Source organism: Phoxinus phoxinus (genome assembly GCF_949152265.1).
Source record: "Phoxinus phoxinus genome assembly, chromosome: 8".
Classification (NCBI taxonomy): Eukaryota; Metazoa; Chordata; class Actinopteri; order Cypriniformes; family Leuciscidae; genus Phoxinus; species Phoxinus phoxinus.
Genome location: NC_136883.1, coordinates 27412881 through 27440788, shown reverse-complemented (window position 1 = coordinate 27440788; position 27908 = coordinate 27412881). Strand labels below are relative to the sequence as shown.

Genomic DNA, 27908 nt, shown 5'->3' with positions numbered 1-27908 from the left:
AAGGCCATATCTATTAAATATATACTGTTATATGCACATGGATATATATACAAAAGTTTAGGTGCAGTACGATTTATTGTTTTGGAAAGAAACACTGAAGATTGAAGTGATGGCCACTGAAAATGTTGCATCGCCATTGTAATATAACATCTCCATATACAGTATATAAAGTGAAAGTGATGTAGATGATATAAGAGGACACCCGAATGCAAGTGGTCACAAGAGACATATTTGAAATTGGTCACAGAAGACATATTTGAAATGATAGATAGATAGATAGATAGATAGATAGATAGATAGATAGATAGATAGATAGATAGATAGATAGATAGATAGATAGATAGATAGATAGATAGATAGATAGATGGATAGATGGATAGATGGATGCACGGACGGACGGACAGGCACCGGTTCTATATAGATAGATAGATAGATAGATAGATAGATAGTGATCTTCTCTAATTATTATCAAAATGGAAATATTTTCAGAATATATGGCAAATGTAGGACATGTTCTGTCCAGCCTCTCAAATACCAGTGAGGAGACAAAAAAAGACACAGGATAGTGAAGACGGGCTTCTTCGTCACACTGGTCATCTCTACATTAGTGATCACGGACCATGTAAGACATCCTGACATGATCAATGACTACCTGTCTCTCTCCCATACTGATAGCACAGATATCCTTAAATGAGCTGACATCAGCTCCAGAGAATTGATAGCTAAATAATAGCCCTATTTGTTACAGCTCTGACTGGAGTGTCACGTTGAGTGGTAGAGAGCCCACAGACCACACGCTGTCATTTAGAAGGTTTTATGCTCTGATTACTTGTATGCATCTACCGGACAGGCACCGGTACTGTGGTGTGGCTGCCTAGCAATCCACTGCTCAGAAACATTTGCATGATTGTGTTGTAAAGGACATCTCAATGTGCATGTTTGAGTAAGTAATGCATCATATTATCAGAAAACTCACAGCTTAAAGTGAGAGTACAGATAAGATCAGGAATTAGAAAGCCTCGGAAAGCACATAAAAGTTACGTGCTTAAGCAAGGAAGGAAAGTACAAGAAAAAGCAAACCCACAATCTTGCTCAACTGAACATAACTAATAGATCACTGCTTGTTCCTTGAGGAGAGATCTGCTGTTATTTTTCTAAACAAATGAACTGATCGACAATATTACAGGCAAAAAAACCAAAAAAACAGACAAAGCACACGCCACAGAATTACACACAGAACAGGTCATCCAAACCATAATTTTGGACCAGAATGTCATAGATTCTTTTTTTTTTTTTTTTTTTTTGACCTGCAAACAACCAGAACACCCTAGAAACCGCTTATAAAATGCCATCATCCTTCATCCTGGCTGATGTGCAAGCTATAACCTGTCATGCTCCAGAACGTCTTGTTATCCACTGGTGGCATTCAACGGAACGGTCACACTTCAAAACAGAATATAAAGGTGCAAAAAACAAGAGCAGAGCCATTTCTTCTCAGATGTCCACAGATCAAACATATCAATTACTATAGCATCTATCAATGTCGGAAATTTGGCGTAACCTTTGTATTTGCAGTGGCTCTATTCTCTGAAAAAAAAAAAAAAAAACTTACATCAAGTGAAGCTTTCAGGCCACAACATCTGCAGATACAAGAGGTCTTACCTCCCTACTGATTTATGAGGCACTTCAATCTCAGCAAAAAAAAAAAAAAAAACTTTGGAGAAACCATTGTTCCCAAGGTCTGTAGCCTGATGAAGCCTTTCTTATATTCTCTCCGTGCCTGGATGTATAATTTTGCTGGCTCTGCTAATAAGCTGCACACTCAATGCCATTCAAGGCTATTTTGAAGAAGTAGTCCAGTTTGCAGAATTCCATGAGTGTTTATTTATACACAGATTAATTTTGCATGCATGTATGATCATGCATATTAATTTACAGATGCACATGTCTCTAGTATGCTATGAAAGCTTGATTATGTGCTACCACAAAACAGTGAATCCTAAAGCAATACATATGTAAGACTGGACAAATTGGAAGAGAGGGCAACTCTCTGAGAAAACAAAGGAAATTCACATTTAAACTCTCTCTTGTGAAGTTAGCATCACCATTTGAGACGCAAATCTCACCTCAGAATCATCCTAATTTACATCTCTTTACATCATACAGTATTATACATGTTTGGTATCATTTGAAATGTCTCAGTGTGACTGGTACAAATGTCTCATTCCCAAAGAAGTAAACCAAAAGGTTTAAAGTTTTTAAGAGTTTAGAGATAACTTGCACACAGAGGAGGGTGTGTCTTCCAGGCAAATGGCATCCTGCCCAAAAGGTGTAAACTCTGAATGCAAATTCCCATTGTTAGCAAATGTTTCAATGCGAAAGAAGTTTCTGTCTATAAAAAGAAATGCAACGGCGCAGCGCGATTTGTAGCTCAAATTAGCCCGTGATGCAGAGTGTGGGCAAGACACTCAGCATCATGTATTTTCTAATGTCAGGTTCACATATTTTCTCTTTATTCCAGAGCATTTGATGTTTTGTATTTAATATCTTTGAACTGATTCTGAAATTGGCATGATACATTTACCTGACATAATAAATTGTAAGCATTTGATTTCATTCTGACTGACTCTGAATGCTGTAATGCTGGTCTACTCATATCTGTAGTAGGGGCCATACTTCATAATTCAAGTATGTAAAACCACGGGGGCTATAACAAAGTATCTTTGATTGTGTAAGCGTGAATGCGACCATCTCAGATATATAGCCAATTACCTCTGTTTAGTGACCAAAACTGACGAGCTTGTGATCGTGAGACCCGCGTTTAACAGAAGGCGTGAGGACCTCAAAGCGTCATAGCTTCCTAATATGAACGTGTATAATATAAGCAAAGAGTTGAAAAGAATAATCTAATGTGCTGCTAAACTTATTAAAATGACCACTGGCATTCTAACCAACATTTGAGGTTGTGATAAAATGGAGTCAGATAAGTTCAATTGGAACTAAATTACTTTGCCATGTGGAAAAGACCTTCAACCGTTCTATCGGATACCGCCATTGGACCGATTTAGACGGGCTTACAAATATAAAAAGATTCACAAAATTACTGTTTTAAATAAATAAATGCAGTCCTGGTGAGCATCTGATACATATAGGCATATATAGTCCAAAGTATGTATGTATATGCATGTATATGTGTGTATGTCTATAGTATCGGTTCTTGCTAATCTGGCATCTTTTGGCTGTAAACATGTCAAGTGACGTGACTCAATCACCAAACAAAAGTTCAGAAATTTTAATTAGTCACCGTCTCACCGTCGTTTTTATATGCATTTTAGATTGACATTTGTTGCAATAATACTTTAGGCCTAATCAATCAACTTTTCAGACAAAATTAATACATTTGCGGAAAGTTGAATTTTTAGGCTTTTAAATGGCACTTGCATTAATTTCATACTTAAGAAAAGAGCCTGATGAGATTTATAATGTGTTGAGAATTATATTTCTATGTCCCTGCCAATGTGTGGATGTCATCTATGGTGGTTGTACTAGGTTTCTGGGTTTTGAGAACACTAATTAAAGTAAGCATGCTTAAGAACAGATGCCCAGAACTGTTCAGAAATAGCACACACACACACACACACACACACACACACACACACACACACACACACACACACACACACACACACACACACACACACACACACACACACACACACACACACACACACACACACACACACACACACACACACACACACACACACACACACACACACACACACACACACACACACACACACACACACACACACACGGTCTTGACTCCACCTCCTCAAATAAACATTCAGTACAGTTCTTATTTTCTTAGTGTTTTTGACCGACATAATCACAACTACTCAGACCTGATGCACTTCATGAATATTTATACAACGTGGTGATACTACTTTGCATTAATGCTTAGTATGCATGCGTTCAACATACTTTCTGTCAAGTGTGACCGTTCTATTTATATTAAGCAGTTCTTTCTCTCTCTCTTACGCACACAATTTATCCATGATAAGCAGTATGAGTCCTAATGAACCTTCTCATTCTGTCTTTTTGACTGACACAATCAAAACTACTCTGAGTTGATCCACTCAATGAATATTCATGCAATACAGTGATACGCACACTACTTTGCATAGGATTTCATGCATGTGTGCCCTTAGCATGCACTTAATTCCTGCCAAGTGTGACCAGTCTATCTACATTAACATCCATGTGGAGCTCTCTGAATTTTAATTAGCAACCTTGTGGGTTAATTAGTGAAGCTGTTTATCAAGGAAAAGTGCCTTTTACATCCATGTGTCAAATTTGTTGTGAAACAGCTTGATGGGATTATGAGGAAACATCTGGAACAGTCCGAGGTCAAGCATAAAAGTCCCACTTCGAACACCCCGACCCAAATGTTTCCACAACCTACAGGTAACCTTGGTGAGCTCTGACAGCCCTGATGCACTGATGCAACTTTACAGCAATACATCATTGAGAAAACTATGATAGTGTGATGGGTCGCCTCAAGGTTTGCCCTTGGCTGGATAACATTTCGTGTAGGAAATAGGTAATCGATCGAGATCCTACCTATAAGTGACTTTAAATTAGATGAAAAAGATAATTAGGTAGGGGATCAGGAGGGGTAATTAAGCATTTGACCCCAAGGGGAATGACTAAAACAGCTTGTGCTGAGAAAATACTTAAGCATCTAGAGGTTGAACATCTGTGAAGATGCCAGAGAGATGTCACTAGGGGTTTGACTGCCTGACAATACAAAGGCGAATGATTAATTTAACCTTAGTAATTCACAGCACTACAGTGTGACCTTTTGTGATCCATGAAGGTCGATGCTTTTCTCTCACAAAGCACTCTTGGGTTAAAGAGGACTCTTGCGGATTAACTTCACTCGTAACATCGCCCGCAACCTTCCGGAATTCTATCGCAACAACCAAAACTAGAACATACTGCAATCACAGCACAGCAAGATTACTCTAGGTAGCCAACAGTGATGCTTGAAATAGGAGAGCTGATAATTCACTGATGAATATTACTGCAACTCATGAATATTAATTTAGGATAGAGTAATTAAAGGTGCACTATGTAACTGTTTTATGTTTAAAATTAACAACATTTTAATAACGAGTCAATACATCATCAGTTCTTCATCTAAAACATATTTTTTGTCTTCTAATTCACTATGGTACGCCTATTATATTTATATTTTAGACCAGTCAAGTTTTTTTTATGGGAAATTACATACACTGTCACTCGAATGTGCGTGTCTCATATCTATAAATAGAGAAAAGTTGCTCAGGCTACTTTGACGCATGTGGTAAGTTGTCACAGGTTGACATGGAATTTCGAACCTCCAGGGAACCACTTTGACCGTCTTTGATAATTCACACTGCGTGATTGTCACTCACGTGAACGAGCCGATTTGCCTATGATTCCGGGCATTTGTCGGCGATCTCACAAAACCTGTCAGCGATTGAAAATTGGGCCTAAAATCGTTCACCGTGAACTCAGCACAAGGTATCTTATTGAACAGATAAATTGCCATATGTAGCTCTCTAACATAGTTCATTGTAAAGCGTTATATTGTGAAGGGTCATTATTATGGGTTTTTGTAGCACTGTGCTGGAATATATTTTCAAGGAAGTACCCTGTCTATTAATGAGTAAAGCTACAGTAACGCCTTCAGCTAGTCAGCTTAAGATCCTTTCCATCTAAATATCTCTTAGTAGTGAAAGTTTTATGAGCAGTAAAATCTCTTTTTTTAGTTATAAGAAAGAACCACATTTATCCATAGAGTCACGTAGACCCGAAACACAGCCAAAACATTGTTCTTCCATTAATTGCATGCAGTTTTCTTTTTTTAACCGACAGAGGGACCAAAATGTACAGTGTATACCTCTAACTAGGAAAATTATAAAATGGCACATCATGACAAAAAGGTTGTGGACCTCTGGTCTTACATTTGGGTTAACGGGCTATCAGAATGTTCCATGTAACTTGGCATTGAAATTCAATATTAATACAGCTTTATGTCAGATTGTCATGATTCCTGCCTTGTGATCCCCTTGTCTTGTGTGGACTTTTATTTCCTGTTTCGTGCCATGTCTTGTAGTGTAGTGTTTCTTTTTGATTAATTCCTGATTGTTCCCAGGTGTGTCTTTTTTGCCAATCTCCTCTTGTGTGTATACCCGTGTTTCTTATGACCTTTGTCTGGTGTTGTCCTTAGTGGATATATTGTCTGAGTAGTTTTCAGTTATGTTTTTACCCCTTGTTTGGATAAAAAGTCAAATTGGAAAAACCAACTTAACAGAAGTTTTATGTGGCGAGCAGGACGAGGTCGAGGGACGTGACAGAACGGCGCGAGACCGGTGGAGTGATTAATGATGAACGACACCTGTGAGGCGCACCGGTCTCGTATCTCTCACGGAGAAACGGAGGCATAAAGGAGGAGCGACGACTGTGAAGATCGAGAGAGGAACAGGCCTGAGTTTTAGTTGATGTTTCGTGTGGTCAGCAGTCGTCCGCGAGAGGCTGCTGTCTTATACTTTCGTTTTTGTATTTGTTTATTTATTTATTAAAGTCTTTGAAATGTTCGCCGGTTCCCGCCTCCTTCTTCCCATGACATACGAACCTTGCAACATTTAAGTTTACAAAAAAGCTTTTAGATTATTGGTTTCCATCTTAGTTTTAACTATAACTTTTAGTACACAATAAATTGTTAGGTACACCAGGTTTTTAGCTACGAGGTCAGTCATTGTTCATCGCAAACTAAACATATGAAGAAGGTCTCCCAAGCACATCAGAGAGCACGTACACTAGGGATTATCAGTCATTTAAAGCTGCCTATCTTCCTCTCAGCTCCCTTGTTGATGGTGTATACTGGTCGATATTTGAATCCATTATTGAACAGAGGCCTAATTTTCTTCAGACCATCTCTGCTTATCACACTTTCCCCCTGTCCAGCTGCTTTGCCACTGATGGTCATACAGATCACCTTCGCGCAGTGTGTGTGCATGTGTCTGGATTATCCTACAAAATCTTAATCGTTCTCTGTGATAAATCTAAGTGGCCATAAAATGAGAGGGGAAAAGAGAGATTAGTTGTTTGAGTGTGAAAGCATTGTCTCAGACTGTAGCCTGCATGTCTATTCTGTTTGAGTTCACTAGTCATCCTTAACCAATCTCTAACCTCAGGAAGTGACATCGAGATCGCTTTGCAAAGGCAATTATTTAGGTCCACCTGTGCCTTCAGTCATCTTCCAGCTAAATGCGGTAAGTGCAGGTGGCCATGGAGGGAGGGCTCATGCAGAAAGCTCTATCACTTTTCCCAGCTGTGCTGAGAAAACAGAAGTTTAACTACAGTCATGCCCCCTGAGCCTGCAACAAACACACAAATGTTTATAAAGCAAAGAGGTTAACCATTCATAACCGTCAGGACTTTGAATTAAAGATTCACAATATATTTGTACTGTAACACGGGTGCACTCAGAGATGAAGGAAAGCAGATAAAGGTATTTAATAGGCACGTTTCCACTGTCGGGCCAGTGCGAGCCAGGGCTTTAAACGGGCCGTGCTGGGCTAAAAGCCTCGGACCTGTAGCACCGAGCCCAAAACCATGCTGCGTTTCCACCGTCGGGCCAGAAGCTCTGCAGCGCTTCACTAAAACCAGCCCGTAACACGCCTCTCTACAACGTCACACAAACCCATCATTTCACCAATGAATGGAAGTTTTATCAGAAAACGAATCGGAAAGAAATCTTTGAAAACTAGCGAGGTCGTAAAACGAACATGATAACAGTGAATGTTTGCTGGCATTTTTGTTGTTTACTTAAAGATTTAAAACCCAAGCATCATGTTACCACAGGTTTACAATAAAAAAGTGAGTTACACAGAAATAAAGTGGTTTACCGTTATTTCACAAAAGAAAGAGGACACACTAGGCTATACTTATACAGTCGCGTGTTCATTTGTAGTTACAGGACATATTCACATAACATTTAGAAAGAATAATAATTTCTACAAATATGCCATCAAAAATATGACCTGAGGAGCTTTAGCACTCTCTACAGTTCTATTTTCAGTCAGAGAAACGGAGGAAGCTCCCGGAAGTTGCTTTATTTTATGACATATGCAGAGCTAAATATGGATATCATACAGTCCGATAAAGAGACGAGACGAGAGCAATGACACACAACCATGGAAGAACAAGACCTGACCATGAACACAGGAAACACTAGGGCTTATACAATACAATACAATTCAATTCAATTCAATTCAATTCAATGCAATTCAATTATCTGCAATATTAAATATGTTTAATATATAGTCTCAGTCAATATAAATTGGATACATGTGAAATATTTAATTGTGCCAATGTTAAGATATTTAATTGATTGTGCACACCTTCCCCAATATCTGCTATTTTTAGATTTAGATTAAATATCAGATCATTAGTAACAATCATCAATCGGTCACTTAAAGTTAATCTTTAAAAAACACTTGTTATTTAATAACATTAATTAAATATAAAATATAGTAATATACTTATTTAAATACTAATGATTACATCAGCTATTTAAAGCGTCAGCCATAAGGGAAATTTATGGTATGTAGAATTAAAGTGGTCAATCCAATATAAGAGGCCACAGTCCACTTTCAAGGGATGTGTGAGGTCACTCAAAACCAATTAAGTAACTCTTAATTCATGCGTCCAAACTACCACATCAATGTCAAGTGATGGATTCTCTGCCTGTATGATGAAATCTTAACCTCATGTCAGCGATTACCCAGCCAAATACACAACGGACAGCTTGTCAGCACTGACCAGTATTTCATCAGGGATTCTGGAGTTAGGAAGCATTCGAAATGCAGGAGAGGGAGAGAAAGGCTAGATGAGAGAGAGAGGAGAGCACTAAAAGCAAAACAGATACGGGTTACATAAGACTACGCAACACACTGACGGTGAGCCAAGGACACAGCATAGAGAACACACACACACACAGACGCTGCAGGAGGGATTCCCCAAACAACGAAGCTGAGCCAACGCAATATTTACCTGCTATGACAATGCAGCCGTTTGTGCCGCACCATGACTGCGTAAAGACTGCAGAGATCCGTGCTGCACAATCCATTCAATTGCATAATTCACAGTGAAAGGGAAGGGCGTGAAACTCGTGTTAATGAGATAGGGGGAAAAAAGTGCCACCAAGACAAAAAACGGACAATGTACAGATGGAGGTTGAGAGAGTGGTGAAAAAAAAGAAAGATTAGAAACTCATTTCAAAGTCAAAGCAGAACAATTCATCAACAACTACAGCAGGATGTGGGATTATAATGGCGCAAGGTGAATCTGTCTCTTCATAAATGTGGGTTTCTTCAAATACGGGAAATTTTGTGCTCCAGGAGGAGTTGATTTTAAGGTTTCAAGAATCGTTTTGTTATATGAAGGTCACACATTTCTCAACGTGACTTTCAACATTTATTTTCATCATTTATGTGTTATACTTTCATCATGAATGAAATCCTGAATCAATGCATTTAGCTTCAATATTTAGAGTGAAAATTAAGCATAATCAATTTTGTCAACCAATCAGTTCTCAGTTGTAGCATCATTTCCACCATGACAACAGTTCTGCAAAAAGAAACAAATTATGCAAAAAGTGTGAAAATATTATTTAACAATGTATATCTTGGATATATTATGCCAGCGGTGAAATTAGACATTTTATTACAAAAATGTTTCAAATGTAATTTCCACCACTGCCATGTCATTTCAACACAATAAGTTTAAAAAGTAAATGAATAAAAACGAGGAAAAAATGCTAAAAAAGTGTGTAAATATTTATTTTTGACCAAATAAGTGTGTCTACAGACTTACCACTAAGTGCTCCAATTTCTGATATTTATGCCAATTAGTTATTCTTCCGCTGCTGTGAAAGAGACAGAGTGATAAAAGCAATATAAAAGTAGCACTGCATGGGCAACAGTGATAAACATCTTAGCAGTCATTAGTCAAAAATATCTGACCGCTCAATGCCACAACTCAAATATTCAAGAGAGCTGTGTAATAAAAAAGCAGGATGTACAGCCACAGGACTTGAATGAATTATTTAGTTTGACCGTCTCTTTTACTGCATCTCTCTCTGAATTAAGATATGCTGCAGTGCAGCCTGTAGGAGCTAACATCCCACCACTGTCAGCTATTTGCCCCCACTAGAAACAGAAAGAAATGGACAGGACTACAGAGCCATGCAACACACACGCACGCACATACACACACTATGTTTTCATGTTTTATGGGGACTTTCCATATACATAATGATTTTTATACTGTATATTCTATCCTCTTACACTAACTCTAAACCTAAACCTACCCATCACAGAAAACTTTTAAAACTTAATATTTTCACACAAAAAAACTCACTTCATATGATTTATAAGCTGTTTTCCTCATGGGGACAAAAACATTTTTCCCACAAGGACAAGGATTTTGGATATCGCCATCTAATGTAGGGTTTACCAACACACACACACACACACACACACACACACACACACACACACACACACACACACACACACACACACACACACACACACACACACACACACACACACACACACACACACACACACACACACACACACACACACACACACACACACACACACACACACACACACACACACACACACACTTTGGATTTCCATAGACATGATTTTTATACTGTACAAACTATATTCTATCAAGCAACCCTACCTCTAAACACAACCCACAAAGAAATCTTAATGTCTTTTTATTACATTTTCACACAAAAATTAAATAATAAAAAAATATATATATTTAAGCAGTTTTTCAATGGGGAGATTTTTTTTTCTCCGAAATACCAGAAATATGGTATTCCTATATCCTTGTGGGGATATTTTACCAGGACACACACATACACACACACACACATGCACTTTCAACAGTCCATCCCATTAACAGGCTGTGACTCTTTTTAGCAAATGCATTTCAGCAAACCTCCTCTTGATTTCTGTCATTCATTTTTAATGTTGATGCTTTACTGTCGTCTTCATCTCACCATCTCACCACAAAGTCATGAGGGTGAAAGGTCATACATACATATATATATATGTATTACATATATTTAACTTGATGCTTATACCTAAGTGTAAAGAAGGACACAGATGACCTTGTGTATTCAAGGATGCCACAATGATGTAGAAAATCAAGTGACATCCAATTATGGACACTTTTGGTCCTGTGGGCTTTAAAAAAAATCTAATCTCTTAAAACTATTTTTTTTTACACTAGTTTATGTCTCCTAACAATGTCCAACAGTGAATGTACAAAACATGAAATATAAAAAAATAAACTAGAAAGAATATAGTAAAGAATAAAGAATATATAGGAAAGTCATGAAAATTCCTACCAAAAGAGTCACGTTCATACATTTTTGTGTGGGAAATTACATTTTGAACAATTTTGGAATTAAATGGCTTGACTAATTTCATAGGTGACATTTCATGCACAGTACTCACAATTAAATAATATTTTCACCCTTCTTGCATATTTAAAATTACAGCTTGGGCGGAAACATATTGTGATCACAAGTGAGATTTACCCTTCAAATAGACAGAATTGTGTCGTTTTCACTAATGATATAAAATATAAAATCGCTTAAAAAGAAGCACCCAGATATGGTTGATCTAGAACATAAATTCCATGTGTAGTGGCTGTGACAAGTCAAGACAATAAGTTATCCACAGGACAAATGACAGCCGTCACACACGGATACACAATTAAAAGTTTGTTGGTAGACAAACAAAAGTTGTCTTCTGCTCATGTAGCTCGGTGTAGCACAGAGCAGTGGACATCTTTTATCTCCTACCTAATGAAATAGGTGGAATCTGTCTGCACGCGTTTGATGGATGATACAGATCCGGTTTTAATGGGCCTTGAGAGAGAAAGCAAAGAAAATGAGAAAGGGATAGAGCAAGTGAGGAAATGAGAGAAACAGCCGAGAGAGAGAGAGATAAAGATGGAGAGCTAGAGTCCGAGTGAGAACGAGAGAGTGCAATCAAAGGAAAGAATCTGGGCTCACTGGAGAAAGCAAAAGGAAGAAGTGAAGAATAGTGGGGATCCATTACAGGAAATATGCAGTGGCGCTAACAGCAAGGCAGAACTCAACTCCGAGGTCCGAGTGGGCATTGGAGAGATGTATCTGATGCCGGTCATTTTTAATGAGGTAGCGAGGGAACTGAAGTCCAGAAGGCACAGCATGATACGCATGGTCAGGACAGAACAAAGTCCAAATGAAACCGGGAAAGTTAATTAAGTTACCGTACCACATGTGGTGAAAAGTTGGGTGTAATTTACTGTAAAATACTGTCAAATGTATGGGTTTTGCAAGTAATAGGTAATGGATCAGTGCCCCCGTGTCAATCCTTTTAGTGCAAGGATACACATGGGTAGGTTTAGTAGTGGTGTGGGGTGCGTGTGTATTATACGATTGGTTAGGATTATTGGTGCGGTGCGTGTGTATTACACGCAATGAAGTGCGTATCAAATGCACGTGAAAAACTGCGTATCATATGCACGTAAAAACGAATTTTCGCGTATAAATTGCACGATAAACACAATGCGTGCTATATAGACGCATTTTCATGAGATTGGTCTGATTTAAGTCACCATTAAATCAAAATCATTAATTCTTGTTTTTTTATTGCAGTATTTATTATAAATGATATATCCGTGCACATCATAATTTTTTTTAAATTAATGTGTCCTCATCATTTCTAATCAAAATAACTTCCCCATCCACTTGAGGGCAACATCTCTTCTCTGCTCTGATGGCGTGTTTTTCGGCGTGAGGCTGGGATGTCCTGTCAGTCACTCACACAAGGTCACAGCAATAGCAAACAACAACGATCCAAAGATCCAATCAATTCCCGATTGACAAAATCAAGTCCCGCCCCACATTTGTTTCTCATTCAAGAAGCTGTTTCACTCAGATATATATGTCACAATAGCGAAGATAAGACTATTGCAACATGCTTACAATGAACTCGAATTCATGTGGCTTTCTATTGTCAACTCCATAATTATGGTAGGTATCAGTACACTTTAAGATAAAGAAGAGACTTTGGTGGTTAAGGTAGCATGGTATATTAACATTATATCACTTGAAATATACAGTTATAAATTGTTAAATAAACATGCACCAATATTCCATTCTGTAATACAAAAGCTGGTTGTCACAGGAGTTCTTTTTTTGTTTTTTACAGCGAATTTCTGGCAACTGCCAGCTTTTTACTGTAAATTGAACAGGATTTCTTTCCTACAGTGCTGGGTCTAAGTGAACTCTCATTAATAATAGAAATGAGGCAGGCAACATGTGGAATAGAGGCTCCTGGGGGTAAGCGGGGGCTAACCAGCACTCTCATCTATCATCCATCTGGACTCTGTCACCAGAGCTCTCACATCTACAGTGTGAAAAAGAGGGAGAGTTTAGGAGCCATTGCGCCGTCTACTGTACATCTGTCAGGGGTTGCGTGTAGCATAATCCTGACAAAGCGAGATGCGCGACGCAGAAAGACGATATAAACACTTTTAATGAACACTAAACACTACACAGTAACATAACTTTACCACAAGACAATGAACAGAGGAGAACTGCGGGCTTAAATACAATGAAGGCAATCAACAAAACAAGGAACAGGTGAGAACTAAAGAGAAACCATGACAACTAATGAATGACTAGAACTCAGACAAAAGGTGACAATGAACACTACGACTAAACTAAACAAGACGATGATGCAGAAAATGATCATGAGAACATCATATGTTGCATAATAGGCATAATATGTGCCAGTATGCTGCCAAAAAGCATCTTTGGACTGTGAAACTTGATTGTGGGTGTGAGCTCATGAGTCGTCGTGCAATGTGGGCTGCACGCCTTGAACAGTAATTTAAGTCAAATAAAAATAGTGGGGTCACCCGGATCAGACTTTTATTAGGGATCTTGAATCAGGAATAACCAATGCAGCAGCCCCTATAAGAGCATTAATGAGTGTAAAAACTCACTACAAAGCGAAAGCTAGAGGGGTGAATCTCATTAAAACATGCCCAGGGTCACATTTCACCCCAAAATCAAAAGGGAAAAAAAAATGCATAAAGAAAATGAGGTCTATTTTTTCCTTCTTTTTTCATGAAATTTAAGCTGTGAGATTCATCCATCTAGAGATATAAAAAAAGTTAGAGAAGGATATAGAGTAGGAGCCAAAGGTATTATGGAGATAAGATTTGAGAAAGAACAGCAAAAGGGCAGCAAGAAAATAAAAGTGCATAGAAGGAGAACGAGATTTAGACTCTCAAAAGCGATCATCAGAAGAGCTAGAGATGATGACCCTGCTGCACTGTTTCAGAAGACTGTCCCCTTACTTAGCTTTCACCTTGTTACATGCCATTGACTGTTCTGTCAGAGCACAGAGTGATTGAGGGATGGGGAGGGGACTTGCCTGTCAGAATACACTGCTGATTCAGTGAGCGAGAAGCCCCTGCTGAGACCAGACTCGAGGACCGAGGGTCAAAGATGAACTCGGGAATTTATAAAAGCGGCTCACGCATAACCAGCAGATAGTTATGCCACAGTCAGACACCAAAGAGCTTTTTTTCAGTAGTGTTAAGTATTTGAGTAAACGTAATTAGTTACTTCTTAAGTATCTTTTTGGCTACTTTGTAGTTTTAGTATCAAAGATATTTAGCCATCTCTATACTTGATTACATTTTTGAATAAGTATGTGCACTCTTTACTCCAATACATTTGTAACGAGAAATGCTGTTAATTGTTACATTTTGCATGGCACCTAACTTTTTCCGCAGTTTATTTCTGCTGCAAAATAAGTAATATCACCATCTGCAGGGCATTAAAGGTACTACACCTTGTTAGTTTTGCCCTTCCTCAAACAAACTTGTCAATAAACAAGGCTACTTTACACGAATGCGAATGAATTAGCAGTTGTGAATCAGAGGTGTTTATATTTGAGATGAGGACATGACTGCAGCCGGTGAAGAGGCCGAAACCAGTGTCCAGTGCAAGTAGGCTTTGGCTATTTCATTTTATTTAACATTATTTTATTTATCCGTTATATTCAAGGGAACTTTTTGAAGAATATTGTTCCTTAAACCCCTTTTGAACTCTTGAGCTTAACTCAGACTTGAGTGCTTGTAGACGTTGTGTCGACCTTGATTTACTGCAATTTTGAGGTGTTCAGTTTTATTTTGATCTTCAAACTTGTGATTGCTCTCCTCATAAATCAACTGTTTCTTGTTTTTCCCTGGCATGTCTCTTAGGTGTTGAGGAATAGTGGATCTTTGAGCCCATGTTAAATTAATTAAGTAGTACTTAAAAAACTAAAATCAGATACTGTCAGTGGTACTGTGAGTGATGCAATGCATTCACAAGTGAGGATGTTGTATGTGGTTTCCAAGGCGTTTCTATGGGGTTTCTGGTTGTAAGAGCAGGAAAAAAATCCAATTATAAGATTTAAATCTTAGTTTTTTTGTTGTTGTCTAAACAAAAAGTCACATAAAAAAGCCTAAGTAAATGATTTTAAGTCTCACACATGGTATATAGGTATGACAACCAATGTAAATGTGCTAACAAAAGTAAAAATAATCTATTTATTAAAAAAAATCTTGGTTTAACTTAAAAAAGCAAGTTACCTTGTTGCCTTAAAATTTTGAGTTTATTGTAAATAAAAACTGAGTTATTACAATGAATAAGAATGGTTTAATAAACAGAAACTCAAAATAGTATGTTATCTTCACACATTCGTTATCGAAGTTGATTTGACAAAAGACAAAAAGTTGTGATAACAAATTATGAAAATATTTTTTTACAGTGCAACTGCATTACAATTTTTTCTGATTTAGCAAGAGGATGGAAATGTGAGCAGATTAATTCCTGCCATCTGATATCATACGTATATCACAAAATCTGACAATTACACAGGAACCAATATAAAAACATCAAAACCCATTCATGGAAAAGAGGAGGCAGAGGTTCTTCCAAGGATCCATGATATATTCCATATAGTCTTAATAATTCATAAGGGTCTTTACAGCAGAAGTGTTAAGCTTTCACCTTAAAGTTATGTCAGGTATACCATATTTACAACACAGTGGGAGCTCCAGCTGCTTTTCACATAAACATGAGCCAGTTCACACTGCTGTAAAACTGAAAATGTGCGCACAATGAATAAACACAATGTAAATGTAATATACATCAACTGAATTCTGAAAATGTAAACCTTATTCAATTGCATCATTGGCCAAATGGTGTCACTTGGATACATGTACTTCTTAAATTTCAATTGGACACACACCAGGGCGTAATGAAATGAGTATCAGAGCTGACACCCCAGTAAGTGGCCGCACTTGATTGGTCACAATTCAGCTCTGCGAGGCACAGATAACGGCACCTGCCACTCGTCTGCCCAGATAATACAATAAACTCACTGAGCATGCTCAAACAAACACTTCACTACATTTAATCACCTGGTTTAAATCACAGTGACCCAAAAAGTATTTCGACACTTAAAAAATTGAGTTTCACAGAAAAATATCAAACCAAGTTACATCTGCAAACAAATTACGCAAGTATGTTTCTTCAGTTTAACTTCATATATTTCCCATTAAAATAAATACATAAACATTACAGCTAAATACATTTGGGGACACTGTCCATCAAACTCAAGTCATGTACCACGTGTCTCCACAAGAGGACTCTGCTGTTCTGGTTTTTAACATCTTACGGTTTAAAAATAAATTTGTACACACTAAAAGTGTTACCATTCAATCAAATACCTAATCTTCATGCGACACGTAAGTGCCACTGAAATTAAATGCTACTGAAAACTCAACTTTGCCATCACAGGAATAAATTACATTTTAAATTATACCACAATCGAAAAGTTATTTTAAATAGTAACCATATTTCACAATATTACTGTTTTAACTATATTTGGATCAAATAAATGCACCCTTGATGAACAGAAAAACTGTAATAAAAAAAATATATATATATTACAATCCCAAATTGTGTGTAATCTTTAGCTGCAGGGTACATTTATTTTTGTCCTTATGACGGTAATAAAACAGCTAATTATTGTGAAGCAGTGACACAGTTGTGTTTAAATATGCAGATATACTCTGAAAAGGCCACTGGACAGAAAAGTAGACTGTATGAAATAGATCTGACACAAACTCCGGGGCAAAGCTCACTAGCATTTAAAGCATAGGCCCTACTCTAAAACAACAGATGAAAGAAATACGGGACATTAGCTTTCTTAATTCATTCTCCTAAAGGTCATACCATAACACTTCTCTCAACATCTATGAATTCATGTCAAAACAACAACAGTGTGAATCTAATGAACAGCCTGAGGGCAATCATTGCGAATCCATGCAAAATAATGCATTTTCCTGCCGTGTAAAACAGACCTGAGCTTTACACTTATACATAACCTTAGGCCTACATGTTCCCCATAACTTACAAATGAAACGTGTGAGGGCACGTCATACAGTGTGTATACAAAAGCAGGTTAATTGGTCACTTTGAGCATACCTTTACAAGTGTACACGTGTGTGTGTGCAACCCGATCTCACCAAATGCGTCTATATAGCACGCAGTGTGTTTATCGTGTAATATATACGCGAAAATGAGTTTTTACGTGCATAGTATACGCATGGATAGCACATGGTTGGGTTTAGGGTTGGGTAGGGTGCGTGTGTATTATACGCTTGGGTAGGATTAGTGGTGTGGGGTGCGTGTGTATATCACGAAATTAAGTGCGTATCATATGCACGCGCAAAACTGCGTATCATATCCACGTAAAAACTCATTTTCGCGTATAAATTGCACGATAAACACACTGCGTGCTATAGAGACGCATTTGTGTGTGTGTGTGTGTGTGTGTGTGTGTGTGTGTGTGTGTGTGTGTGCGTGCGTGTTGTGTGTGTGTGTGTGTGTGCGTGCGTGCGTGTGTGTGTGTTTTAAAGATCTGTTTTTGTAGCCTCACACTCACAGCTTGTGTTTGTGTGTGTATAGGTGTGAAGTTATGCAGGGACAGGTGGGCTGTAGGTCACACATAGCCAGCGGGACAGCCAGTGATTAAAGAGGGTCTCATTTGACGTCTAACTTTCAGAGGGAGGACCCGATGTCCGTACTATTCTGGGTCCAGCACACACCCTTCCCTTCTGTTCCTGCTGTAACCGGACACCTTAACTGCCATTAAGGCAAACCTGCTGACACACACAGTTCTCTGTGAAACTGGATGTTCAGCACTGAATAGTCTGCTTTATTAAACAAAAACAAAACAAATATCCAAATGTTATCTTTCAGTTGGGAAACATTATTTTATAGAAGCTAACTGACAAGGTGTATCATTTTCCACACATTATAAAAGTAAAGTTAATTAAGTAAAATCACGAATGCATTGTTAAACTTATAAAAACAAATTGTGAATGTATTATTAGTATAATGGGTGATATTAGGGCTGTCAAAACATTAAAATAATTCTTTAGTGTCAATGATAATGACACTAACATTACTTTTTGATAGCTTATCCCATCTGATTTTCATTTCTAAATAAATTCACCATTCGGAAAAGTCTCTCTCTGAATTTCACCATGGTTTCTTCCACAACTGTCAAAACTCTCAGTCAAAGCTCAGGTGTCTCATTAAATAGAGAAGAAGCTTTTTACAGCTTCAGCCTTAATGGTTTTATTTCACAAGTTAATCATGGACTCATTCAAAAAACTGTTTGCTGACTGTCCACATTTTTTTTTTTTTTCCAACAATGTGTGCTCAACAATGTGGTCAGCATTCACACAGGCTTCACACACTTTATAACAAAGTGAAAGAAAGAGCTATCGCCTCCAGCATAATCAATCAACATCGCAGGTGATTTAGGGCTCTGTCTGATTTCACATTCAATTTTTCTGAATATTACAACATAGAAACATTTTATCATAAGCTCCCTCCAAGACAGAGATCTCATAAACTCACTTGAGATTGAGTTATAAAACCAGAAAAAGCCAATCAACTGAAGCCTGACTTTATCATAAATCAATTCTGCGGATGAGCAAAAAGGAAATTACACACAGTTTGCGCCCTGGTCCACGTGATACCAATATTCTCAGACACTTAACATCTTCATTATAAATTAATGTGTGACTAGACTGGCGCCCCAGGCAATGAGTAACATTCATGCTCTTTTAATCCCTACATCTACATGACAGCAAGAGAAAGATCCGCTATCTGTTTAGTAATGTTCTTGCATATATATTGCATATATACCGTTCACATCACCTCAGGCGTAAATACAACACTTGAATACGGCAAGGCCTTGTAGCAATCAATATAACTGGCACTTAACAAATTTCTACTTTCATCCAAGAGATTATCACTATGCTTTTCAACGAGTTATGTCTTAATATGATCCTCAAAAAAATATTGGACACTTTAATCACACTTAAAAATGTATGAATGGTATTGAATTGAGATGAGCACAGCTTTCAAGAAAACGGTTTCACACTACCGATGGATCCGGCGTGTTGTTTAATGTGATTACCTGTGATGTGGTGCTGTTTGGTACTGACACGGTTGGTGGACTGGATGGAACAGCACAAATGAAGCATAGCCAACATGGTGAGAATCATCACCACACTCTGCAGGAGCAAAGGCAGCTCAAACTGTTTGCCTATCCTGCAAAACAAAGCAATACATCATTTAAAGGTAAAGTGTGTAAAAGCTGTGCCTCTAGATAAACCAGACAGAACTGCGAATATAACAACTGTTTCCAAACAGGTTCCCCAGCCATTTTCTATTTGTCAAACAAACTGAAAACCGTGCCCCAAACGCACACCATCGGTTGAGCCATTGCTGTTATGTTGGCCTAGTTCGGATACACAAACAAAGCCATTTTTGAAGCCACAGAGCTGAAAATGTTTATGCTTTTTAGAGAATACAACATGTGAATGGCTAACTTATGGCTCTCTTTATATATTAAAGTCGCAATGTAAAGAAAGCAGAGACTTTTCTCTCACATTTTGACGTACATCCGAGTGAAACGGTTTATCAAAAATAAAAATGAGCTTGTCGATTGTAAAAACGGGGCAGATTAAAGTAGACTAAATGACTGGAGACGTCCCGCCAACAGCATACGCCTTTTCGCTGAATTATCAATAATGACATTTTAAAAAACAAACACATGCATGGATGAATTGTTTGCAATACGATCAGCAAGATGCATTTGGAACATGCACTCTTAAAACTAAGGCTTCTTTATCGGCATGTGGTTCCATTAAGCTTTAACATCCATGGAACCTTTCCATTACACAAAAGGTTCCTTATAGTGGAAAAATGTTGTTTAGGGTATTAAAATGTTTTTCACACACAAAAAAAGAAGTTATTTTAAGAACTGTTCACTGAAAGGATCTTTGATGAAGATTTATTTTGGAACCTTTATTTTGGGTATGCATTTCCATTTCATACTGAGTGTTTTTCCATTTTAATGTTTGAATGTTTAGCTTAAAACATGCATAAAACTGCACAATAAAAATATATTGAGAAAAAAAAAGGCTATTCTCCAAACAAAAGGGGGAGCAAATAAATAAATAAAGGAACAGGCCTACAAAATGTCACACAAAAATTCAACCTTTATTAGTTAAGCTTTGTTCCTGTTTATTTCACTTAGATTTCCACATTTCGCCACCGGTGAACTCTAACTGCAGCTGAAGTAACAGTAACTCCCCTCCACTCACCAGAAGAAAATGCGAAGTATATTAGCAATGAGCAGCACCAGACAGACTCTTGTGGAGAAGCCCTCAGCATTATTGGTCCTCTGGATCTCCTGGTACTGGGGGACGTAGGGCACCGCACCCCCAAACACCAACACACCCGAAGCCACCCAGGACAGCAGAGTCCACGAGCTCTCTATGTTCTCTTCTGACCCCTGCTCCATCACTCAGTCCTTAACAAAACACTGTCTTTACACTCATATCCCCTGCAAGAAGAGGTTAGGACACTTTTACATTTGATCACATAAAATAAAGTACAATGCAATGCAAAAAAGAGGCAGCAACATGCCCTTACAGCACCAATAAAAGCAACACTGCCACCTTCAGTATCCTTAAAGCTCTCACAGGATCAACAATACTTACAATAAACACATTATAAAGGATTAATGTGTGCCTCTCTAGAAATGAAATCCTATGAGGGGCAATTTTCATAGCAGTGAAACAGTAACAGTCGTCTATACACGCTGCCACCCCAATCTGACGGTATCTCAGCTAAACAGGACATTTGTGCAGCAAAAGATAAGGCTTCTCTTTGTCTCTGACCTGACAAACATCTCCTCAAAATGATATACGCTGAGTCACAAGATCTAGAATACACTGCTGAGAAGTTTCAAAATAGTTGAGCTTATGTCGCAGCATCAATTCCCCTATTCAGCACAAGTCTTGGACATATGTGTTCTGAGGGGGTGGACATTCTTTAAAGGATGTAAAAAAGGGAAGAATGTGTAATCTATGCTAACACAAAGCCTGGAAGAAGCTAATTTTTAAACCAACACTGTGTTATTGAACACTTGACCCCTATTTCCCACAGTTTATTGCATTGGATTATATTTGTTTTTTCAAATGTAATTCAGATTTCTACTTGACCTGCCAACATTTATAAAAAATAAAATAAAATAAAAATGATATATATATATAACTCCAAAACGGGAATAAATAAATAAATCTATAAAAAACATTGCTGGAAAAATATGGCATACAAAACATTACTGATTTTACTAGACTATCAGTTTCTTCATAACTTTTATCTTGGTTAGCCAGTTAGAAAATCTATTACCTTGCTGACAAGTGTTCATGGTTGAAAAGCAGCATGAGCAACTACATTTCACAGCAAAAATATTTTTAAAGCAATTATCATGCAAAAAAAAAAAAAAAACTAAACAAAAAAACAAGATCAAAATCAAACTGGGCCCTGCAACATTTTAAAGTGTATTTTGTGGGTTTAAGTAGTCAGATTAGCAAGGTATAATCCATATACAAGTCAACTAGAACCAAAAACTTTCTCATTGCAGTATCCTAGTGGAGGTCTTTCAGTAAAGTATACTTTCTGAGAAGTGCTACTGTAGTACATAGATGCGTTGCATAACTTCTGCATTCTGTAGGGGGGTTGGGCTTTTCTGACATGTCTCCACCTCTCTCTGTTTAGGCTACAATACATGCACATTTACAGTAAATAGATTTAGGTTCAAAAAGAAAAAGAAAAAAGAAGAGACTATCATTTTCTGGAATGGCAAACATGGCCATAAAACACGTATGCTTGAGGCACTTCATGCAATGTGCACGTCTGTGTTGTGGTCTTTAGAAACCGGATAGCACATTGGGAAAGCAGATAAATTCCTCATGGGGTTCCAACCTGAAGAGTCGGTTCACACAGAACCCGTTTTTGCGTTCCACCACCGAGCACCTTTTAAACTGTGTTCTTTTTCTCTGTATGGACATGCGATTTTTGACAGTAGCTCCAAGGCTGCTCGTTGCAAGTATTTACGTCTCGAAAGTCGAGATCTGAATTTAATTCCGTCACGCGCTCTAGCTGTTTAAAGCGCAGCAAACAAACGATGGCCAGTCTGAATCATTTACGCGAGTCGACTCTTTTGATAAATGTCAACCAATGGTTCCAAAAAATATAGTGGTTCTATTACGTCATCGTTGCTGTTTATTAGATTTTAAATTAAGTTTTAGTTGTAGTTTAATTGTAGCTATACGTGTCCCAGTCATGTATGATTCAACTCGAACCCAACTAGGCTAATTTGAATGTAGGCTACTTATCTATAGGCCTTTATAGATAAATTCATCTTTAAAAAAAATTCATCATCAGGTGTAAAGTTATGTAAAAGTTATTTATGCTATTTTATCTGCCAATTAAAGTAACTTTTCGCCTTACCACGTTCTCTCACTCATTGGTTCTCGAGCCATTAGGACCGCTGTGTGTAGCTACTACACCTTGTCTGCATGTATTGTCTTGTTCAATAAAGTGAACCTGATGAATCAGAGTGAACATTAATGCAGTATCGCGTTTTAAGAACTCTCAGATCAGCAATTTCAGGCACCGAGAAAGAAGCAAAGCACTATAACGTTACTCAAAACTCTCAGCATATTCAGCAGGTTTCGCTTTACTGTAACAACATAAAAGAAGTCACAAAGACACACACACACACACAAAACGTAGGCTAGTAAGTTCTCAAGCATACCTTATTTCGGCCGAAGACTTGTTTGACAACTTATTATAGCAGCAGCACACTCATATGCTGTCTCATCTAGGCTAGCCATCATCTAGTCTAAATCAGGCTAATGCAGTTAGGAGATGTGGGTTTGGCCGCGCGCAGCTTTCATCGGTCTAATGTTACAGAGGAAGAGGGAAAATAAATAAACAGGGAGAACACCAGATCTTATCAAACCAAATATAGCGCTACCATTGTACTCATTTTGACAGTAAAGTTTAACGTCACAGCAACAACAACAACCCTTTTAGGCTTTATAAACTGCTCACTGAACAAATATGACAAATAAACAACTTGCCCCCACAACATCTTTTTAAAAATAACTAATATCGTCCAATCTATATTTTGTTTTGCCCATTTGAACCTACAGTCTTAAGCGTGACTTTAAAACTGCTTAAAGGACAACATATCTCTATCAAATAACAAATACTTAATCTCTGCCTCTCACACCTATAATGTAAAAATAAATAAATGAACAAAACAACCATTTTTGCCATTAAGCAACAAAATCAGATTAATAATTTAACTAATTTCTGGCATGTTCTGTTGTAATTTGTCGCTGGTTTTAATAGATGAAAAATAAATGACTGCATCTTTTGGATGAGAAGCCCTGCCCTGCTGCTGCGCGTCTGTCCGATCACGCCAGAAGCAGATTTGCGTGCCTGCAGCTGGGAGAATCTTTCACCGAGAGGTCTCTAAAATCTCGCGATATTTTTCTCGACTCCGTGATTTGACCAACAGCTGATTTTTAGAAAGCAAAGAGCTGGGAAGATACACAATTTTAAGAAGAATAAGCGTATTTTGCAGTTGAACTAATCTATTTATAAAAAAAATATGGCCGAAACAGACCCGAAATCGGTTCAGGATCTCACAGCAGTGGTAGGTTTGAAAATGAACGAAATTGTTGTGGTTTGCGAAGCTAGGCTAATGCTAGGCCAGCATAGGCTAGGCTATCTTTTCTACTTAGATTATTTTGATGCGATATAGACTTCGTTTAACGTTTCAAATTAGATTTTCTTTCGGATAATATTATTGTTGTGTTTTAAAGAAGCAGGTTTATTTGTTATAATCTTTTATTTTAACTTATTTACATATATTTGTGCATTTATACACGCTAGATTGAATGCATGTTTTCCCTAACAGGTGCAGACATTGCTGCAGCAGATGCAGGACAAGTTCCAGACAATGTCAGACCAGATCATCGGGAGAAATATCCTTTCTTGTTTTTTTTTATAGAGCTATAGAGTAATTCCAAGTAGGCCCACTGTAGTCTCCGATATAACGTTACCTCAACTTTTAAGATCACAGCAAGCTATTTAGAGGTGTTTAAGTGAGGTTACTTCATATTTAGCATATGCTTTATTATTTAAATAGTATTGGAAGCCCATTTCCGCCACATAAGAAAAGAAAAAGCAAGCTTTGTAAATCATAATGACATAAGTCGAAATTTTACCATACTAAGTCATAATTGAGATGCTGTTTATATGATGTCATAATGAATCGAAATGGTGAGTTACAAAGTTATGATTAGAATTGACTTTGAATGTCATATTTAGAATTTGTGCACACTTTAGATTAGGGTCCAATTCTAATTCTAAATCCAAACTTGCATGCCCAGAAAGTTAGTAAAGACAATGTTTAAAATAGTCCAAGTGACTACAGGCAGACGATAATACTTTTTGTGTGCAAAAAAAACCCCTAAAATAACAACTTTATTTAACTATTAATTTTCTTCTGTGTGGGTCTCTGAGTGAGTTCACGTAGTGTTACAGCGCAGCGCTTCTGGGTTGTATGTCAGAACGTAGGCTCACGATAAACTTATGGTTGAGCCACTGTAGTCCCCCCGAGCGACAAATTATGTTTTAGGAGCACGTTCAAACGGTCTATCTGATCATCTCGAGAAGAGGTATATATACACACACACACACACATATATATATATATATATATATACATACATACACACAGACAGCCGACTCACCTGTTCCTCTACAGTTTTCTGCATCCCTCCGCTACCCCGTTCCTCAGTCTCGGCTGGGGATGTACAGGGTAGACCTCTGGGTTTGGGCAAAATTTTAAGCTCGGAGCCCTCGATCCCCTCGATCCCCTTAGACAGCACGCCAAATACGCTTATTATATCTTTTTACTTTATTCAATCACTTTGTAAGTGTGAACTCGTGAAAACTGCCACTGGTAGTCCGACATTATTTATTTAATAAAGATTTATTTTTTGGTGTTTAATCCTTAAGATCTATAAGTAAAACATTTTTTAATTGCATTTATGAAAAAAAGGTTCAGCACCCAAGGCTCTATCACGATTGTGTCAATGGTGTACAGTGTCTGGGCGGATTGCCAGCAACAGCCATTAGGATTGTTTGTGATTTTGTCTTAGTGACTTAGGAGTCCTCTTGATATACCTGTACTAGTTCCCATCTTCCTTAACAAGATTCACTTGATGAAATGAGCACCCGTATCGATGATCTAGAGAAGAACATAGCAGACCTGATGACTCAGGCAGGAGTGGAAGAGAATGAAGGAGAGAACAAGGTCAAAGAGGGAGGAGAGGCCTCCTAGTAGAGGTAGTTTCATTTGATTTCTATTGTTTAAAAGTACTTTAGGTTTGATTCTAAATGGCATTTAATTCTGGCATACTGTAGTAAAATGCACTGGTTATCTTTCACAGGATGCTGAGAAGACACTACACACTATTCAGGAGCAGCAAGATTTTATCTATGGTGACTAACATTTTGGTTTGATGTGATGCTTTTTTAAAAAAACATTTAGGAGGAATTCAAGTCAGTCTTAATGCTGTGACTGTATGCTACCCTTTTTTTCCCTTTTTGCTTAATGGACTGCAAAGAACTTTTTAAACCTGACATCCAACTGTAGAAATGAACCCTGCGTTACTGTAATAACAGCACTAGCCCAAGTGCCAAGATAACACCATTCCTGTTCAAATAAATTTGTTGTTGAATTAAAGTTGTTTCTTAAAACCTGTGCCATCATCTCTATATATTGATAGATTTATTAAACCATTCACTATTTTACCTCCATTTATTTACTGGCAGGGGTGAGTTAAATGCGTCAAAGAAACATCTTGACATGCAAATGACAAAATGAAAGTGTGCTTCAAATACACTAACAGGGTGAATTCTTGGAAATGTAAAATGACTATATGACTGTCATAATCGGTCAATATGTAAGCTGGGTAAGTTGATGATTAATGCCTTAACACCTTAGAAATTATAAAATCAAGTCACCATTATTAAAGACTTAAGTTTTTTTTTCATGAAATATTTCATTTTAAATCAGGATAAAGAGTTAGTGTATAAGTGTATGTATATTGGTGAATCACACTGGATCTAAATCTGTCAAGAACATGTCTGCATTTTGCCCCAACATAAAAATATTCAATAAATGTTTCAATACATTAAAACATTAAATTTAAAAGTATTCATACATCATGGCAGTATATGTCACATAGAATTTAATTAATTGTGTTTTTAATAATAATATAAGAAGAACATCTATTAAAATTAATTCTGGACCAGAAGGCTTTCATTACTGTATTATTTTTCACATCATTATAATTAGAATAATTGTGATAATGTCACACTGCAAGAAAAACAAAAAAATCCGTACGGTCAAAAAATAATCTTGTATTTTATGGAATGAACATTTATTGAACTCTTAAAATAATTTAGAACAGCTGAATTTGGTTAAACATTATATATGTATATATATAAAAAAACAATATAAAAAGCCAACATCACCAAAGAACATGGCTGCACAATTCAGTTAACAGTTTGGATTAAAATATATATGTTTGCATAAAACATTGGGTTGAATTGAAAAATGAAGAAATCCCACTCAGAACACAAAGTCCTGTTCAGTCATGTCGACAGCCCAGGCAAACTTATCCCTTAGGGTTTTGTTGTAAATTTTATCCAGCGTCACCTCCATGTTCTTACACCTAGAAGCAGAAAATAAAGTAAAACACTGAAATAATAATTTTGATATAATGTATAACAAACCTATCAGTATAGCATGTTTGTGTGTTTGAGTGTGACATCATCACCAGGCCACGGTGATGCGTGGATCCAGGTAGTTGAGTTTGGAGGTGCCCAGGGCGATCTGTTTGTTCTCCTCTCGGTCTGTAGCCTGAACCTCCATCTTCAGCAGCTGTTCCTCACACCTCTGCACAGCTTTCTTCTTCTTCTCCACCACACTGAACACAAACACAGTATACCGTACTCATGTATATAAACGATCCCAAAGGCTGGAAGAGCAAATAAACGCCGCTTTTCTGGAATGAGATACTGACATGAGCAGCTTGTTGTCGGAGTTCCCTTTGGCTTCTTTCTTGGCCTGCTTTAGCTCTTTCTTAGCCAAGTCCAGCTGCTCTTTCCTGCTGTCAATCTAAATGGAGCAAGAGATGAGAGGAAAAACAAACCTAATAAAACAGCATCACACTGAAACATTTCCTTTGTT

General features: G+C 37.5%; 3 protein-coding genes across 6 annotated transcripts in view; 1 reads left to right on the top strand and 2 right to left on the bottom strand.

Annotated features, from left to right (window-relative positions):
- LOC307003399 (solute carrier family 66 member 2) overlaps window positions 1-23525 on the bottom strand; it is a 38385-nt gene extending 14860 nt beyond the window's left edge. Inside the window, exons 1-3 of one of the 3 annotated variants that reach the window (XM_079621751.1) lie at window positions 23388-23525; window positions 20884-21125; window positions 19692-19825 (exon numbers count right to left, since the gene is read on the bottom strand). In XM_079621751.1, the coding sequence (XP_079477877.1) occupies window positions 19692-19825; window positions 20884-21083 (334 nt within the window). In that variant the 5' untranslated portion in view covers window positions 21084-21125; window positions 23388-23525. Of the gene's footprint in view, window positions 1-19691; window positions 19826-20883; window positions 21126-21976; window positions 22264-23080; window positions 23148-23387 lie in introns of those variants that run through there. The other 2 variants (XM_079621753.1, XM_079621752.1) reach the window with 2 other exon arrangements.
- A 504-nt stretch (window positions 23526-24029) lies between these two features.
- hsbp1b (heat shock factor binding protein 1b) lies at window positions 24030-26414 on the top strand. The gene is made up of 4 exons (XM_079621754.1): window positions 24030-24296; window positions 24561-24627; window positions 25870-25996; window positions 26101-26414. The coding sequence occupies exons 1-3, from the start codon at window positions 24252-24254 to the stop codon at window positions 25989-25991; spliced, it is 234 nt and encodes a 77-aa protein (XP_079477880.1). The 5' UTR covers window positions 24030-24251; the 3' UTR covers window positions 25992-25996; window positions 26101-26414.
- Window positions 26415-26806: 392 nt separating this feature from the next.
- LOC307003398 (DNA topoisomerase I, mitochondrial) overlaps window positions 26807-27908 on the bottom strand; it is a 34150-nt gene continuing 33048 nt past the window's right edge. For both annotated transcript variants that reach the window (XM_079621749.1, XM_079621750.1), the window contains exons 18-20: window positions 27742-27836; window positions 27496-27645; window positions 26807-27390 (exon numbers count right to left, since the gene is read on the bottom strand). In XM_079621749.1, coding sequence (XP_079477875.1) covers window positions 27288-27390; window positions 27496-27645; window positions 27742-27836 — 348 coding nt within the window. In that variant the 3' untranslated portion in view covers window positions 26807-27287. The remainder of the gene's footprint in view (window positions 27391-27495; window positions 27646-27741; window positions 27837-27908) is intronic.